We start from the raw sequence: 18,687 nt of genomic DNA, 5'->3' as shown, positions 1-18,687 counted from the left end.
CAGTATGCGGGAAAAGCATGTCAGACACAATAGTGAAAAGGCAATAAACCTTTTATCTTTAATTTCAGTGCTCTGCGTTTGGACATGACACTTTTTTTTACTTCCATGTCAGCATTTTAATGCCTGCACCTGTTTGATTTTACAGCCTGGTGTAAGTAAATGGAGTGAAGCAACATTTCCTGATGTCTAGAAGGAGTAAAGTGATATCATCTTCATTCGGCTTTGTTCTTTTGATATTTTTGCATCAAACTCAGACAGTTTTGGTGTATAATACAACAAAAACTTAAATATGTTTTCCTGTGTGAAAGGGGCTGATATGTCATCACAAGTTGTTTCACCTTAGCTGTGCCCTTTTAAGTTTCCGTGTAACCTTGAGCACAAATGCAAAAGATCCTCCCCATCTGAGTTATCAATAGGCTGTATTATCACTCATCTTCCCTCATCATTTTCCGCACCTTCTCCCTCCCTCCTTTTCTGTCCATCTCCTCCCTCTGCGCCTTTTTACGCACAAAACAAGTCAGAGCGCACACACGGCTGCCGGAGAAAACAGGAGAGACAATAGGCAGTACTTCGGGTCATCATGGTATTTGGATTTTTACCGTAGGCAACATGCTCGGCGCTTTGTGAGGTACAGGTGGATAATCTGCGATCGCGTCTGTTCATTTACTAGTCTAAAGTTTCCCCAGGTTTTAATGTTGCCAACCGAGATTTCAGGAGGAGTGTGTTTCACCTCAAGGTAGGTCTCCGCAACTCAAGAACAGGTTGTCACTGAAGGCAGCCTCGTGATTTCCAAATAACCGTGTTGCTTGAATTGATGTGCATTTCGTGTTCCAGCAGCGGCGCGTGCTTAGATCCAACATTATTAGGGGTCTTTTGACAAATACACGGGATAAAGGATTAAATCTTGATGACCTTCCTGTCTGTTATGTTCGATCTTCGATCTTTAATGTATTGGCACAAGCATGTGAAATAGTCCTAAAAATATGATGCTAAAGGGAACCAGCTGCTTTACAGACTGCAAGCCGCTTTTAGAGTATTATAATAATAATCATTATTATTATTATGTTCGTTTACAGTAGTTTTTAACGTGACTTGAATTCAGCAATCACATCTACAACTCAACTTTTACTTTTGATGGCACGAGGGAAGGTCTGACTTTTCATAGTTTCCAGCTATTTATTACAAACAGCTCGTAAACAAATCTCTGAAAATAGAAAGGCTGTTTGTTGCATTAAACAGAGATTGGCTTCTTAGCATTAATTTGAATGCAGTTAACATTCAGCTTTAAAGAAAACATTGTTCATCCTCATAAATATGACAGTTTTGCCTTCTTTAATTGTAGCTCCAGGTGACTTGCGGGAAATCCAGAAATCGTTATTACTTCGATATTGATGATCACAGCACCGGCTTTTAGCGTCGACGTGTAATTATTGGTGCTTTACACAAGTGTATCATGAATGTATTCAACCCGCAATTAGGAAAAGTGCCAAATCAGATTAGTTGTATTTACATAAGTCATTTGGTGTTATCTAATTACTTCACTTTCTAAGGCAACAATCCATTTTATATTCCCTGTATTTTACAGGTTCACCCCACAGGCCCCTCAAATGTAGAAATCAATAGGGTTCCTTACAATTGTCTCAATAATAAGAACATACACAAATCTAGTGTGTTATTCATTTAAAATATAGACTATCATTATATTATTATACTTTACACAAAACACTAGAATCTGGTGACACCAGTGCTGAGAAACTCCAGCCTGCAGAAAAACATCAAAGAAAGTTTTCGTCAGTGTTTCCACAACTAATTTATTTTTATTTGAATCTTTCGCCATTTTTGCTTGTTTTTTCTGTCCTCTTTCATTTTTGTTTGTTTGAGCAGGTAAATTAATAGAATACAAAATGCCGTCCGAAAAGTTTCTCTTTTCGTTATCCGTTTTAATTTAACGGGTCAATTAAAAAAATACTGTAAAGAATAAAATGGAAACATTGTACATTTTACAACCTGATCAGATATATATGTTTAAAATAATTTAAACACAAAAATTGTAAATTTAAACCAATATAAATCTAAAAGCCAAATATGTATTTTTTGCTTGTCTTACATTTTTTGCATTAGGACTGTTAATTTGTTATTATTTCTTAAAAGAAACCATAAAATGCACGATACATACAAATTGCCTTGCACCATTAGAAGTAGAATATATAATGCAGAAGTTATAGCGTATTGCAAAGTTTGAAATACAATTTGGTGCCCGTAAAAAATCCCTTTCAATTAGAATTTTTGTTAGAAGAGAAACATTCTCAAATTCTCTTTTTTATCGTGTTTTTTTCTCCTGCAATTAATAAGCCTGTGCAATCCAGTCTATAGGTGTGTATTTTTGATTCAGTCTGATTTTAAATAATGGTGGCATAGACAGTCCTATTATAAAATAATGAAATTTAAAAAAAAAAAAACGGCTCTCTTACCAATCCCCTTATTTTTAGGTTGATTTACTATAGCATGGTTCCACTGATATTTTAGATAGAAATGGTTCATTTTTGTCTCTAGCGATCACACTGAGGGGAGGAGAGAAGGGATGAAAACAGAGGAGAGCCAGCAGTCCTGTCTGCAGCAGCCTCCATCCTCCACGCCTTTCGGTAAGTCCGACAACCGATACACTATACAGTGAGTATAATAATCACAGGATGAACTTTTTGGGTTAATTTATCATCTATGAAAATCATGAAGACCACAAATAAGAATATCAAAGCATTTGATCCTGTCCATTTTGTCCGCGTTTTTAAGATCCTATAGACATTCAGGCCTAAGATTATAATAGAACAAAACATATTATTTAAAAAAAATAAAATAAATAAAATATTGATATAATATTGATTCAGTTTTTTAACAACCAACACAACATTAGACTATTATCGTAATACTGGGCTTACCGTATGAGGAACAAAATGCAACAAAGCCAAGGTTATCATATGTTGTAACATATGACTTATGTTACCCTAACGTAAGCATTAAAATAATAATATAATAATAGCAAGATCGACTGTCTTTAAATGTAAATAATTCAAGCTGATCGTTTGCATAAAGTCGAAATAGGATAGAAATAAACAAATATCCAGATGTTAAATATCCAGATTTTTGATTGAGAAAATTAATATCCAACACCGAGGTTGCCATAAACTTTTGTGCGAAGTATGCGCCTGTCATTTTCCATCCATGCGAAGGAGAACATCGGTTTTTCTATGCCAGATTGCATATACAAACGATTGCATATACATACGCTTTGGTCGATTGAATAAAATGTGTTTTATTGCCTTATCGATTACCATGATGCAGGGAAATTTAGAAGCATGCTACTTTATACGGCTGGAGTTACACTGTGGAAACTTGGCCAGTATCTTGGCTTTTACCTTCTCTCAATCTCTCTGTTCATGCTTTGATATGTTCCCTTCAGGTCCAGAGTACAGAGGAGGAGAGGTGTGTGCGGGCTGCGAGTCTCCCATCGCCGACCGCTTCCTGCTGCGCGTGAATGAGCGTTCTTGGCACGAGACCTGTGTCAAGTGCGCCGTGTGTTTAAGCGCGCTCACTGGGACTTGTTACAGCCGGGACCGCCTGCTGTACTGCAAGCACGACTATGAAAAGTAAAAACACACACTCACAAACACGCATGCTCACACACAGACATACACACACTGTCAGTTCAAGGATAACACAGCCTACAAATTTAGGTTGGGAAATTCCCTGTGACTAAAACAAGCTTTATCTCGTGCTGAAAATAATTTACATAATCTGCAAAGAAATACAGTTGCATAATAATGGAAAGAATAAAGTTAATTGTACGTTGAAATGTAATTATAATTCTCAATTTGGTCAGAGTAAGTTTACTTATGGAGACTATTTTAAACATTTTAGTTTTGCTTACTCAATCAAACTGAACTGATATTAGCCAGTCTCCTGTTTCCAAGCTAAAGATAAACAGGCTTTGAGACTTCAAATTAAGAGCTAATTGTTATATAAGTATAGTGACATACTAATCTTGTAACATTTGCTGATGTGATATTATTGTGCTCCTGACACATACACACACATACACACACAAGGAGAGAGTGAGAGAGACAACAGTGAAGTTGAACTTCTGTTTAAAACAGATGAGGAACACGTCTTTCATATTTTACATCTACTGGAAGTCTTTTGTTAGACTTAACAGCATCTATCAATGTGCCAACAAAAGATGTAGTAAAATGTTAATCACTGCAAGAGCACGTGTGATTTTAATTCTGAAAATGAATGTAGGTGTCAAGAAAGGAGATTATTTAGACTGTACAAATGACCTGCACATAAATCAATCCTCACACTGAACAAATCTGGTTAAATAATATTAATGAAACTTTAACGACTTAGCTTAGAGATGAGGAAGACTTATGAAGTTGAGAAATGAGAGTAGCAAATACAGGCTACATGTTGTACTAATGTTTGGGGGGAAAAAAACTTTACAAATTTCTATAACAGAAATTTGTGTAAAAATACATGGGCCTTTAAATTGAAAATCCACAATCAATCCGAAACATCTATCATTATAGACAATGCTAGATTTGTGCGTCAAACCTATGTGTCTTTACTTAAATTCAAGATACCCAGAGGGTCAGTGTGCTTACAATTTCACATTTTTGGAATTGTGCCACAACCAATATAAGATATGAAAACTGATTGAATGTATGCATTGCACTCCTATCAGAATATATTCTGATGGGAATTTTAGTAGCAGTTTTAATAGCTTATTTTTGCTTATTGATCTAGTCTTTTCACAAAGGCAAAGACTATTTCCCTTGTTTTTAAGTTTACAATCTTAACTGAACCAACAGCCCTTGCCACTGCTATTCAGTACCTTGTAGTACAGCATCTGGACACACTTCAATATATTGCAATGTAAAAGTTCAGTTTTTGTTTTTTTTTCTTTAATGGCTCACTCCACCACATTTTGGAGTGTACATTTTTGTGGCCATTACACATTTTAACTTTGGCTGCTTTGTGTGTGCTGTGGTCAGTGGGTGTGCCTGCAAAGGAAGCTCCAGGGATGGACAGCTTAAGGACGAGTCTGCAGCTTGTTATCATTGTTATGAAAAGTGTCAGACGGCATCCAGCAGCACAGACTCTCCCACTGTACCTGACATCTGGAGGAGAGTGAGAGAGAGAGAGAGAGAGAGAGGGAGGGGGGGGGGGGGGGGGGGGGGGGGACTGTGATGAAAGTCGATTGTGTGACGTTTATCTGGAAAAATGAGTGGGAAACTTGGAGGCAGTAGTACCATAACTGAAGAACTGGGCTCATTTTCAGTGATGGAATGAAAACGTATATTTGCTCTCACTGTGTAATGACTGTAATTGCAGATCCAAATTAATAGTCAGAGGCTCATTCACTATGTTGTTGATTTAGTCCCCTATACATTGCATATGCCTTGTTGCCTTGTTGTGTGAGTCGGTGCCAGACTTGGCACACAGTTATGCCTGTGACCTTCAGTGGATAGGCAACAATGTCTCCTTGTTTTCCCAGCAGTCTGTCCATCAGCGCCTTACTCTACACCCCCACCACCTCCATCTAGAGCAGGTGTGTGATAACCATGTCCAAGAATTTGGAATGTGCATAAGAATTTTAGGGGAATTTGTACAATTAGTAGTGGATACCAGGATATGGATTTGAGTATCCATATCCTGGTATGGATACTCAAATCCTGCTTCAGACAGGAAAATGCACATCATTTCAGTGCTGCCACTGCATGCTGATGAGTTTACTTTGTCATGAATTGTAAGGAGTTAAATTAACTGAATTCACTGAAAAATATGTGAATGTAATGCATTAATTGAAAAATGGCATTTTGCAAGCAGGCTTGGGTTTTTAATATTGGGGTGTCTTCCTTGTGCACTATCTCCGGCTAGTCCAAATATATGTTTTTTAGTCACAAACAGACCAGACCAAACAGTGCATGGTGCATGTGCTTTTTTTAATCATAGTTTTCTTTTAATATGTGAAAAAGAAACAAATACAAAATGTATTTGTGGGTAGGGATATGTTTTTAATTAATCTATCTGGTCTTCACGAAAAAGAAAGCACACGCAGATTCAAATGAGAAAGGAAATCAAATTTTCAAATGTTACCCATCCTCCACCCTGATTCATGTGGTGTTAACTGCCTCCAAGGCAAAGGTTTGTTCAACATTTGCATGTTTAATGCTTTTGAAGGATACATTGCTTCGGTATTACTGTACACTGATTATCAAAAAGTCAATATAAGGTTTCAAAATATCTGATGATTTTTTAAACATCTTATTTATTTATTTATTTATTTATGTATTTATTTATGTATTTGGGGTTGCGGGGCAGGTGAACCATAATCATAGTCTACTCGGTTCTGAGAATGCCTCAGAACACTCTCATTGAATCTTAAGTATGTCACTCTCATTCACATTAAGTATGTGAACATAAATAAGCACATCATTATTATTTATTTAATAAAAAAAAATAAAATAAAATAAAACTGGAGGTATGCCTTTTTAGTAGTGCCAGTTTTAAGTTTCCCTGGTTTCAATCTGTTATGGAAATGAAGGGATTTAGACACAACTCAAGTGCATCTTGTGGATTTTTCTTGTGGATTTATTTTTGTTTTGAAACCTTGAGAAATTCTCTGGAACTCCATCCTGTTATGGACCAGATGTTCAACATGAGGCACTAGAATAAGACTTCGCTGCGCACAAATTCCCTTAAGGTTGTTTTTACGCACAGGCGCAATACATTCCATTTACTGGCACAATGGACAGTTATACAAATCTGGCTAGAAAAAGTTAGGAAGTGATAATTTTATAAAACTTTAAATGGAATTTTTCAATGATGTTACTTTTCTGACAAAATCATTAATAGTACAGCACTCTAGTTGTACTGTATGTTAATATAATTACAATTAAACTAAAAACAGACTTTTTTTTTTAAAGCTGTTTAGGCATAATCCTAAAACCGGTTATTATGATTCCTTGTCAAAGTGACAATTATAAAACAAGTGTTCTCTTCTCAATAGTACTGAACCCAAACAGCGCTGAGGGTAGTCTGGCTGTGAGAAGCCTCGAAACTCTCTTGAAAGCCACATAAAGGCAGCTCCAGCTCTGTGAAAAACAGGTCACAGGGGTGGATATTCACTAAACCTTGAGTTTAATGCCTCACGCTGTGGGGTGGAGGGCACAGAGACTACATCTAAGTTTACAAACCCTCTCACCACAGACATAGAAAGGGAGGCCTAGCGGCCACAGCTATAGACTCATCCTCTGCTGACCGAGTAGTTAGACGTGAGTCTAACACTAACGACCTGAAAGAGTATCCTCTCAGTGCATTTATGCGAGTGAACGTCTAAGCCTGAGGTTAGAAATCACATCTTTTACCCATTCTCCTTTCTATACCTCCACCCCACCAACCGTTTCGCTCCCTATCTCTCTATCGGTTACCTCGTTCATCACTGTCTGCTTTGTAATAATATTTCTCTATTCCAAACCTCATTTCCTTCTTGTTGAGATTGATAGCAGCGATGACACCAAACAGTTTATCTCCCCGTTTATCCCTTGTTTTCTCTTAATCGCCCCCCCCCTCCAGTGCTCCTTTGTCTCTCAGGAGGGGAATAGGAGGAGGTGGCAGGGTGGCTGATTGGGTACAGTGCTAATTGCCCAGCTCTGGCTGTCCTGGGTTGACAGGTCTGATACTGGGCTGCAGGGAAATACTATTACAGATAATTATGCAATGATATGTCAGTGGAAATACAAACCCTTATTCCTATAAGCCTAAAATGAGTCACTATTGATGTAAAAGAAGAAAAAAAAATTGACCATTTTAAAGCATGTCAACCACAACAGAGTTTGATATTTTGGACTTATTTGGCTATAACTATGAAATCCCTTTGACAAAGGAGAAGACAAAATAATTTGTCTTTGTAGAAACCAAACCATGACAGCGTGAGGGTGGAGGCAGAAATCTGAGCAATTTTAGGTTAAATAACTGGAAATTTCAGCTCAGAGAGAGTAAGGTTTATAGCTCATTGTTGGTGAAGGCAAATGTAGCTTTTCTGCTCTGGCTGTACATCATATACACATGCAATGCTTAAAAGTTGAAGTTACTTCTCTCTCGACTAAGAGTCTTATATTAGCTACACCTGCAGCTCAACAGATGATGGTTGGAGGCTTGCCAGATGAGAATAAAGTGCGGATGGATGGGTTTTTGAGCTTTGATGGTGTGCTGTTGAAAAACAGTCTGATTTGATAGTATAAATGAAAAAGCATCAGGGAGAACTGTCACTGATGGAGAAAGGGTTCAAAATGGGTTAAAGAAGGAAAGGACAACGTGTGGGAGAGTTTTAAGGACAGAACGGCTTCAGGCCAGGGCAAATTTTTGTCTGCGTATGTGTGTAGATGGTGATGGTGGTGGTGGTGAGGGGGTGATATTGCCACTGTTTTTGCATAATGTGAGATGAGACCCCATCATCTTTCCTCCCCCACAACAATTTTATAACAGACAGCTAATAAATGTTTCATGGCAGAACAAGCTGCTCGCCTCAGCTTTATTAAATCTGAGATAATAAAAGCAGAGAGGGAGAGGAAAAAAGAGAGTGCGAATAGGGGGTCGCACCAGAGAGGGAGAGATAGGGAGATCGGCGTAGACTTCTCGCAAATCGACCGGCTGTATCTCCTGTTTCTGGGGCAACGGGTCCCGCTGTCCCCCGCCACCCCCTCCCCGCTGCTTCCCGCTCCGCCAGAGACAGACAGGAAATGAGAAACGGGCAGACAGGATATTGCGTTCTGGTGGCCTGGGGATTAACTGTTTTATCTAAACTAACACACACCCACTCACTCACACACACAAACACACATCTATATCCTGACACATAGCATTCATTCTTGGTAGCATCAGGTGTAACTCACAGCCACACACCCAGAGACACATATCACGCATGCAGAGACCATGCACATCGTGCAGGTATTTGGTTGTTACTTTACACAGGAAAAGTCTTGAATATTATATACATCAGCACTGCTCTCATGTAGAGCTGGTCATTACCAAGATTTACTGCAAGAGTCACAACATGTAACTTTATAACTGTGGGACTGCCTCAGTGTGCACAAATACCTCTAAAGATCTATTCTATGTACTGTTGGCCCTTGTGTCCGTTGGATAGCAAGTATTATATACATGTTGCACATTTTTAGAGCATGCATTGACCTTGTTACTGCACTGATGCATGGATGGACGTGGTGCACAGATGCAGCATCTGTCACCGTTTTATTGATGTTTGTACCCAGGCACCTTATCTATGTTTACACTAACTGTGCATATTTGTGTTTATGTGTGCATGCGGCTGTATATATAGCCGTGTATTTGTATGCATGACTTTACTATATATATCTATATCTATATCTATAGATATATATATATATATATCTTTAAACCTGTGTATTTCTCTATGAGAGTGTGAGTGAGTGGTGGCAGGGTAGCAAGTATCGTGGGGAATGCTGGGAGATTTTAATAACACAGAAGCAGTGCAGGGAGATTTAATAAAAGGAGATGATGTGATTACTGAACCCTGGCTCTGAGCCATTTTGCTTCACAGAGCAATATCCGCCAAAAGTGCACACACACAATTCCACACACACAGACACACACACACAAACGCACACACTCCACACACATCTAAGAAATTGATACTAAACAGAATACAACTTAAAACTAAGATTGATGCATATCATTTGTACTTTTTGCATCTGTAACGTGAATCTTCTATTATACCTTCATTGTCGCACACTACGGTCACATATGTGGGAATCACAAGCTAGGACATCTAAACCTCTGCTTATCACACCTTGTGAGAAAGAGATCCATCTTAAACTATAGGTCAAAAATCAAAATGAGTGACAATGGTGGTGGATCCTCGGTGGTGAAAGTTAAATTTATCTAAGTTAGGTTCTTTTGGTCTTGGTGACCAAAAGACCAAAGCTTAGTGCAATAAGAGAAACTCCTTAAAAAGAGAGTTAGTATAACCAAACCTGTACCTGTATAAATATTCATCAGTTATGAAAGCAAGTGCAACAACTGCAGTTGCTCTGAGACACATACATATTTATGGAATGATTGTATTGCAGACCAGACAATGTCATGCTTGTCACAGCTCTCAGGCAAAACAATGCCACATGACACAGCTTAGGGAGGTGATGAAGATTGTGTTGTGATGTTTGTATGCCTAGGCTCTGCAATAAACAAAAGGGAAAGACCTGATTATACCAATACTGCAATACAGCACCTTTTTCTGCCTCTCTACACTTGATCTCGTAATCAGTGAGCTTGTAATTAGCCATGCCCCGTAACCCCTCCAAAATCCATGGCATTGAGCATAAAGTTGCCTAGAGCCAGTCTTTATAATGTTTTGTACATCACAAGCTCTAAAGGTTGATCATTACCTTCAGCCTCCTGTGAGCACTTGCAACTCTATTCTACGCATTCGCGCGTATATCATATTATTACTTCATTAAAGTAAAGCTGTCTAAATCCAAAGCAAAGAGGTTTTTTTAAACTATCTATTCGCTTAGCTTTCAGCACAGCTGTTCCTTAATATACATCAGCTGTCTGACTTCTAGTTTTCACTTTTTTGAATTTTACACATTAAAAAGTTAAAACAAAATTAAGAACATAAATAACTATGTAACACCCAACACATACCAGAAAAATATAGATATTAACCCATACCATAGAGACTTATTATTTTTAATAATTTAAAATAAAGAACTCAAGATGAATTTGACAAATTTACTCAAGCACTGGAACCTGGGCTGCATGTGTGGCCATGTTTGACTAGAATGTATAAATCCTGTAAAGTTAAATTCACCTTAATCGTATGATTGCTCTTTATCCGTCATGCCCGTAGTGATTTTTTGGAAGCTGCACCCTGGTCAGGCCCATGTGTGAATGATACTTCTATTAGAGGGATTATGCTGATCTACTTACAGACCCCCCTCTGTGGCAGTTGCCCCAAGTTTCCTTTATTTGCCATGTTGAGTAAATTCCTACCGTGCTGTGTACACCCCTGATTAGGGAGTGTGGGACTTAACCACCAACCTCATCAATCTTGTGTCAAGCAACCCTGACGATTCTGTTTTGTTGTTTTTTGTTCCCAATGAAAGGACGTATTTGAAATGCTGAGAGTGAGGCTGTGCAGAGCGGTGTGATGATTGCGCCCTTTTGTAGCATGCATGTTCTGTACCACATGTTATGATTGACATGTGCGTTATTGCAGGAATTTTACAGTGGAAGCATCTTTCTAAAATGCAATGTAATGTTACTGTGACTAAGTAATTTAAGCAACATTTAGTCAAACACAAGGTCCTATCATAATAGTCTTTGTATGGTTGCTTATAGGAGTATTGTGTTTGCTTTATGATGTTAAGTTAGCGACACTGTCATTTGGGGATATTTGGGGAGCGTTTGGCAGATGGATTGAGAAAGATTAGCTGTAGCAGCTGCGTTTGGGACAGAATCACAGATTAGGAGCTCTAATGTGCAGACCTGGCTCCTTCTTTACTCTCCAGATTTGGGCAGCAACACCTTCCTATCACTCAGTCAGGGAGCGTCAACACTTCAGTCTTCATCCCTTCTTCCCCCCATTCCCTCCCTTCCCATCCTCCCTCCTTTCTTAACAGGGTTTGTGTTCCATTGTGCTGCTATTTCTGTATACATCAACCTTTATCTGTTTCACACCCATGTTCAGGCTTCCTCGTAACTTTTCCCCCTGAAGAATTGTAATGACGATCAAGAATATTTCCTAATCATAGATGTGTTGCACCACTGCTTTGATGATATGGTGAATGTGAGTAACTATCCAAATATATATATACTGATACTCGGTGGGTGAGTGTGTGCAAATGTGGTGATGGTGTGTGTGTGTGTGTGTGTGTGTGTGTGCGCGTGTGTGCACATGTGTGTATGCGTGCATAAGTGAGAGGAGAGAGATTAACCCCATGCTATCCCCAATCCCTGGTTATGAGTTTACAGCGTCTGTCTGGCCATCTCACTGTTTAAACAACAATCTAATTAATCCTGTCTTTATTAGTTTCAGTGAACTGGGGAGGCAGGCTGGGAGGGCATGAGGGAGAACTGGGAATGCTGGCAGAAAGTACTGAATACTGAGGAGGGAAGGGGAGGAAACCAAGTGCAAGAGCAGGGATTTGAGAGGAATTTAATGGCATAGATTTGGGCCCTGTGAATAGAAATAGGGATGTGCAAGAGATTGTCGTGTGGGAGAGAAAGTTAGGGGTTGTAACATAGCACAGGAGGAGAGATGGGGGGGACAAAAGAAGGAAAGTGGTCATGGGGAAAAGTAATAGACCTGAGAAAGACTGTTTTAAGCTTTATTCACTGAGTTAAATACATAAATTGTGGGCAATATATGGACAGAGTGGAGTTCACTTCACCAAGGAAATCTTAACATTTAAGGATTTAAATGGGGAAAAAACGCTCCACAGACATCTTTTTAAGAAGCTAACTACTGCCCCCTACTGTGAGAATGTTAAAAATAAAAAACAATGTAATAATAAAGACTACTGTTACCCATCTAACAGATGTTCACCTTGTTGCACTGCGAATTGGGTAATGCTTATAGGACCTTTAATTAAGAGACTATGCTAATCTCCAGAATCATTGGCGCTAAGGGTAAATGTGTCAGAGCTTCTTGTTTGTGCTGCCATCTTTAATTAATTTACTTCTTATTCTAAGCTGCTAGACTGTTATCATGCCACGTTTCACAGTTTATGGATGTATCCATGAAAATATAAGCCCACGTGTGTATGTTTCTGTGCCCCTCCAGGCTTTTTGTAAGAAAGTGCAGTGCCTGCTTGCAAGTCATTGGACGCTCTGAGCTGATAATGCGTGTGCTAGGCCAGGTATACCACCTGGGCTGCTTCAGCTGCTGTGAGTGTGAACGTCGGCTGCAGAGAGGTGATGAGTTTGTGCTGAAAGAAGGCCAGCTGCTCTGCCGCATGGACTATGAAAAGGAGAGGGAAATGCTGGCTGCCATCAGCCCTACACCAACTGAATCAGGTAAAGCAGGTTTCTTTGGAGGATACATAATAAAGGTCAAAATTACTTTTCTTGGGAAAATAATCTTTCTTTTTACACTCATGCCTTTAGTCAAAATCAATCATTTTCATCCCCTTTAAATCAGTAAACAGTATTTGAAAGAAAAATCTTAATATTTAAGACAAAAGCAGTTTCAAGAAAAAAACAAAAAAGAAAAAAGTTTCAAGCTTCTTTCTTTTTTAAAATTTTAAAGGAAGGCGTGATTATTGAATTTCAAATAGTGAGGATAGTTTTCAGCAGTATGTTGAAAGTAATTTAAGCAGTACCATTTTCTTCCATGAGAATGAACAAACTGTTACTGTAAACTACATGGGAAATATTTGTTTCAAATGTCACTGTTTGCAGAGCACTGTTCTGATTGTGCTGTTGTTTACTTAACTTGCTCAGTAAAAAGTGAGGATGAGGATGGTGGAGGAGGCTCCGGAGGTGGGAAAGGTGCTGATGAAGGCAAGGAGCACAAGCGTTCAAAACGTCCACGCACTATCTTGACCACACAGCAGCGGCGTGCTTTCAAGGCCTCCTTTGAAGTGTCTGCCAAACCATGCCGTAAGGTGGGCTGTTGGTCTTGTCAGTATGCCACAAGATACTCCTGGTCATGCTTTCCAAACTTCATTTTTCAAGGGTATGGCTGCTGTGTTTGGCACTGTGAAGTTAAGATTTTTAAAACAATTAAAAACTCTATCCTCTAGGTGAGAGAGACACTGGCTGCAGAGACTGGGCTGACAGTGCGTGTTGTTCAGGTGTGGTTTCAAAACCAGAGAGCCAAGGTAAGACTTTATAGTTTTCCTAAAGGCATGCTCACAAAAGCACAAAGAGAAACTTTGTACACCGTGTGCTTTTGTGCGTCAGATGAAAAAGTTAGCTCGCCGACAGCAACAGCAGCAGCAGCAGCAGCAGGAACAAGAGCAGCTGGGAGGCACCAGGAGGGGACCGAGCAGAGGGGGCCGCCAAAGCAATGACGACAGCGAGGGTAAGAGCTTTGAGTACCAGTACAAGATCAAGAAGGAAAGAAAAAAAGATGGAAAGAAAGACTGGTATGGTTAAAGTTTTGGGCGTTTTGAATCTTTATATAGATGGATCTAGTACCCATGGCATGGATGGGATGCTGGGATATCCATCTCTGCCACGTCAGCAGCTCCTTGCTCTGGACCCCAACATTTATGGTGGAGAGCCATTTCGACATGGGCTTACACCACCTCAACTGAATAGCGAGCAGCTCCACTCCTATGGTATGACAGAAAGACAAAGATAAAAGTTACAAAAAATAATAATAATTTTCTTTTACCTTTTTTTTGTCTTGCTCTCACTAAAAACTTTTTCACTTCAGCTGTCCACACTCTCCTTCCTTTTGACTGCAGACTCAGAAACAGTGTTCCATGACCTGGACAGCGATGGAAGCCTTGGTCACCTTGGCGACTGCCTCTTAGCAACAGGGGAGGGCGGTCTCCTGGCAGGGCGAGTGGGAAATCCCATCGACCGTCTGTACTCCATGCAGAACTCTTATTTCACCTCCTGACCCTCATAAACTGTCACTCTTCCCCTCCTGTTTCACCTTTCACCTCAGAGATGCAGCTAATGGAGTCTGTCCATCAACATGCCTGTGGGACCATTCTCCATGAAACACCCTACAGCCAAACACACTTACGAGCTTTTATCACAGGCTAACATCAATTAGACATAGTTAGTCATAATATCAATTTGCAGCAGATTAACATAGTGATCCCACATCTTTCCCAGATAAGAATCACATGCTGGAAATACAGACACTGTAAATGTCCAAGATAAAGGACCTCAGTTTACTCTGTTGTATTTATGTAATGTTTAATGAAAAATGCTTCATGGCACTTTCCAACAAAAAAAATTAAGACACTTATACCTATCAATATGTATATCACGAATTACAGATGGTAATTGGTTGCTGAAAGTGAATTCATCAATCAAATCACATATAATTAGCAGTCTTGGCAGGTCTGATGGGCAGCTGAGGGTTTAAATTAAATTAGTATATTGCATTACTTTTTGTTTTGTTTTGCCAGGACTAGAGTAGTTATTGTGTGAATGACTGCAGCGTATACAGCACTGTATATGGATTGGAGTATACTTTTGCTCTCAGGTTAGTGTGTATGTTTGTGGAACCTGAGCCACAACTCAGGATATTGTGCTGGATAGGATAACAATTTAACTTGCCCAATGACTTGAAGGACAGAGATTGCAAAGAAATTCTGTGAAAAATTATTTCAAACTATATCCTTGGTTTTTCATACTGCATGACTGGTAAAATATGGACCAAAAAAAGTGTTTTTTTGGCATTTAGCTATAAACTCTACAGGGTCATTTGAGGAGCCTTATGCGGAAACAGGGTTAAGTGGTTATCGTTTTAGTTTTCCTTTCTCTTTTATAATGTGATCACTCAAAAACAGTGCAGTAAATTTCAACTCTTTGGTATATAATTCCCCAAATGAAGGATACTGGGTACATGAAGGTACTCCAAATGTAAATGTGTGTATGACTGTGTTATAATTAACTGTTGTAGTCACAATCTGTAATAATTTCCTTCTCAGAAAGTCACATTAGGTAGGTATTTCGTATCTTCTTATGTGATAATCAGCAAATATTTAAACTGTAGCATGATATTTATGTGCCACAAGTAGGTATGAAGAAATAGCCTCCAAATTCAAGTGTTGCAGAAGGCATCAAGATCAGAATCATGAAGTGGTGCAGAATAAAATAGGATTAGGGTGAAACTCTTTTCATTTAGAAGCCAGTAATTGGCAACAGCCTGTGACATTCCTTCCTGACATTATGTTTGACTCTGATAACTGACTCATGGTGTTTTTAAAGTGATAATATTGTGAATGTAACTTATTTGTGCAGTAGATGAGTTCTTATCTTACTTTTTTGATCAGTGACTGCCAGGTGATGTGCTTTGAATGTAATGTTGCCGTATCTTCAATACAATCTGCGGTTTCGTCTTTGAACAACACTTGGCTTCTTTGTCCTAAATACAATAAATGATGACACATTTATCACTTGCTCAAATGATACGAAACAAAGATGCACTTTAAAATCAAGGAATCAGTTTCCTCTCAGTCTTTCCACTCAAAACTTTAATAACTCAACCAGAAAATGTCTGTTCTGCTTAGTGGTCACAGGGTTCATAACTCAACATCCTCCCTCTGTCTCTTTCAGTAGTCCCACTGATTAGAGCTGGACAGCCCTCTCCTTTCTTCCCAGACTCCCTATTGCTCAGTCACTGAGTAGCCAGGATAGTTTGTGTGGGAGCAATACATTCCAGTTTAATATTTGACTCTGACTCAGACCTGAAGAGGGCAAGGGTGGGAGGAATAGGCACAAGAAACAGAAACAATAAGAGGATGACAACATCAGAAGAGTATTAGAAGTCTAAGGTCCGTTTTTTAATGAAACTGTTCAATAAATCAGTACACACCTGTCTTTCTCACATTCAGAGACATAAATCTTATTTTTAAATCATAAAACTTACATGAGAAATTAGGGAATGACACAGCAATTAAAAATTTCAGGCAATCATGTAACCCACAGTACTAACGCAAATTTAAATAAATACAGTGTTGTTAAAAAGTATTTGCCCACTTCCTGATGTTGTCTTTTTTTTTTGCATAATTGTCCCAATTACATGTTTCAGACTATCAAACAAATTTAAGACAATAATCCAATAAAGAATAAAATACACTTTGTAAATTATTTAAATTATTTAAGGGGAAAAAAGCTATCCAAACTAATGAAAAAGAAACATGAAAAAGTAATTCCTAACATCATAAAACCAACACACTATTTCAGATGAAGAACATCCTACCAACAGTCATCCATGGTGGTGGTAGTGTGATGTTTTGGGGCTGCTTTGCTGCTTCAACACCTGAACGACTTGACTGATGGAAGTGTCATCAAGTGCACATCAAATTTGTCTGACTCCATTACCCAAGAACCTAATCAAGCGCATTTGGTTTATGCAGGAGGACAATGACCCCAAGCACACAAGCAAGTGTGACCTTGCAAAAAACAAACAAAACAAAATGAAGATTTGGAGTGGCCTAGTCAATAAGGTGCTTTGGCATGACCTTAAAGCGGGTCATTCATCCTTGAAAACCCTGCAGCTTGGCTGAATTAAAATGAAAGACTTATTGCCAGTCATTGCAAACCCTTGATTGTAATTCTTGCTGCCAAAGGTAGCACAATCAGTTATTACATTTAGGCATTTCAGCTAGGGTTAGGTAGGTTTAAATGATGATTTAACAAAATAAATGATCATTTAAAAACTGCATTTTGTATTTACTCAGGTTATCTTTGTCTAATATTAAAATGATGATGATGGTCTGAAACATGTAAATGTGATAAATATGCAAAAAAAATTAGGAAGTAGGAATTGGGAAGTATTGTATTCTATCAGCCACTGTACATACATGTCTGGAATACATTTGAAACCAGCCCACCTGGTGGCAGTGGTGTAGATACAGGTGTTTTCTGGTAATGGAGGACATCTTGTGCTAAGATGGTTGAGATACTGGATTTGTAGCTGGAAAAAATAAAAATAATTGTTTGGGATGTTGGCAACTAAAGCTCATGCAATATTATTATTATTTGTGCAAACATGAGTGTCTGTTTTGTATTATGATGCATGAAAAACCAGCATGCACAAGCTATTTCCATTAAAAAAAAAACACACTGTGAAAAACGTACCCACTCCACTGAGGTCGACTGTCTCTGCACAGCCCAGAAAGCGAGCCACATGTGGCGAGCAGGAGACAGGTTGTCCCTGATGTTCTCTCAGGCAGTGCTCAAACTCCACAAACTCAGTGGAACACTCCTGCCTGATCTTCTGGATGACTGGGCTTAACATAGTTAGGGGTTAGATTAAAATATGCCTGGAAAATATTTACAGCAGGATGCCAGAATCACTCAAGTAGGAATGATAGAACAAATAAATGGACTTACTGTGATGATGTACATTGTGCAACATTCATCTTCAGCTCGTGACACTTCTGCTGCCATGTTGATGGATTGGAGGCTACACATAACCCATACGCTTCCATTTCTTTACGGCAGTACTTCGCAGTTATATCCATAGCAGCCTGCCTGAAAGGTGACAGATTTATTTAAACCAGTGCGTGAGAACAGATAAGAACAATCACTCCTGTGTGCAGTAAATTCAACACGATAAAGTACTATACTGGAGGATGCAGCAAATACTTGTAATTACAGTTACATTCGATTCTTTATCTAGGAAATACAACGTGTATATTGTGTAACTGATTATTTAAAATTCTTACATGTTGCTTCTTATATGGTGTTTGAAACGAGGACGCTAATCAGCCAAGGTTACACCACCACTACTTCTGCATGTGGAACCATGCCTGGACAGGAACACCAATGTTTCTATAATCTTATTGGTTCAGGATTGCATCAGTCACACATTCTGGCTACGCCCCTACAGTGACGTCAGTTTCCTTAAAGGGGAAAACCACTTGCTCGATTAACATGCAAATAAAGCCTACATTT

General features: G+C 38.9%; 2 protein-coding genes across 7 annotated transcripts; one reads left to right on the top strand and one right to left on the bottom strand.

The window, feature by feature from the left end:
* The first annotated feature begins 32 nt into the window (after positions 1 to 32).
* On the top strand, positions 33 to 16,056 carry lmx1al (LIM homeobox transcription factor 1, alpha-like). Of its 3 annotated transcripts, none has more exons than XM_085157336.1 (9): positions 33 to 736; positions 2,554 to 2,642; positions 3,458 to 3,644; positions 12,881 to 13,113; positions 13,540 to 13,703; positions 13,842 to 13,919; positions 14,002 to 14,122; positions 14,226 to 14,381; positions 14,511 to 16,056. In XM_085157336.1, the coding sequence occupies exons 1-9, from the start codon at positions 693 to 695 to the stop codon at positions 14,666 to 14,668; spliced, it is 1,230 nt and encodes a 409-aa protein (XP_085013462.1). In that variant the 5' UTR covers positions 33 to 692; the 3' UTR covers positions 14,669 to 16,056. The 3 variants fall into 3 exon arrangements, with proteins under 3 accessions (XP_085013462.1, XP_085013464.1, XP_085013463.1); XM_085157338.1 differs by having other exon boundaries at positions 14,199 to 14,381; XM_085157337.1 differs by having other exon boundaries at positions 14,480 to 14,665.
* Positions 11,476 to 18,566, bottom strand: chchd5 (coiled-coil-helix-coiled-coil-helix domain containing 5). Of its 4 annotated transcripts, none has more exons than XR_014873756.1 (6): positions 18,459 to 18,566; positions 18,124 to 18,264; positions 17,869 to 18,020; positions 17,622 to 17,704; positions 16,047 to 16,472; positions 11,476 to 14,376 (listed from the first exon to the last, which is right to left on the bottom strand). XR_014873756.1 is itself a non-coding variant. In XM_085157358.1 (4 exons), coding segments are annotated over exons 1-4 (324 nt in total). In that variant the 5' UTR covers positions 18,461 to 18,566; the 3' UTR covers positions 16,547 to 17,675. The 4 variants fall into 4 exon arrangements, 1 of the variants encoding a protein (XP_085013484.1); XR_014873758.1 differs by having other exon boundaries at positions 16,047 to 16,150; XR_014873757.1 differs by lacking the exon at positions 16,047 to 16,472.
* Positions 18,567 to 18,687: the final 121 nt, after the last annotated feature.

This window comes from Neolamprologus multifasciatus, chromosome 4 (genome assembly GCF_963576455.1).
Source record: "Neolamprologus multifasciatus chromosome 4, fNeoMul1.2, whole genome shotgun sequence".
Classification (NCBI taxonomy): domain Eukaryota; kingdom Metazoa; phylum Chordata; class Actinopteri; order Cichliformes; family Cichlidae; genus Neolamprologus; species Neolamprologus multifasciatus.
The sequence above is the reverse complement of the archived record's forward strand: the minus strand, read 5'-3'. Positions and strand labels throughout refer to the sequence as shown.

Coding starts and splice junctions, on each gene's coding strand:
- lmx1al (XM_085157338.1), top strand. CDS start 693: ATGTTGCCAACCGAGATTTCAGGAGGAGTGTGTTTCACCTCAAG. Junction 3,645..12,880: donor TGCAAGCACGACTATGAAAA/GTAAAAACACAC, acceptor GTGCCCCTCCAG/GCTTTTTGTAAGAAAGTGCA. Junction 13,920..14,001: donor TTCAAAACCAGAGAGCCAAG/GTAAGACTTTAT, acceptor TTTGTGCGTCAG/ATGAAAAAGTTAGCTCGCCG.
- chchd5 (XM_085157358.1), bottom strand. Junction 18,021..18,123: donor GCACAATGTACATCATCACA/GTAAGTCCATTT, acceptor AACTATGTTAAG/CCCAGTCATCCAGAAGATCA. Junction 17,705..17,868: donor AGTCGACCTCAGTGGAGTGG/GTACGTTTTTCA, acceptor TATTTTTTCCAG/CTACAAATCCAGTATCTCAA.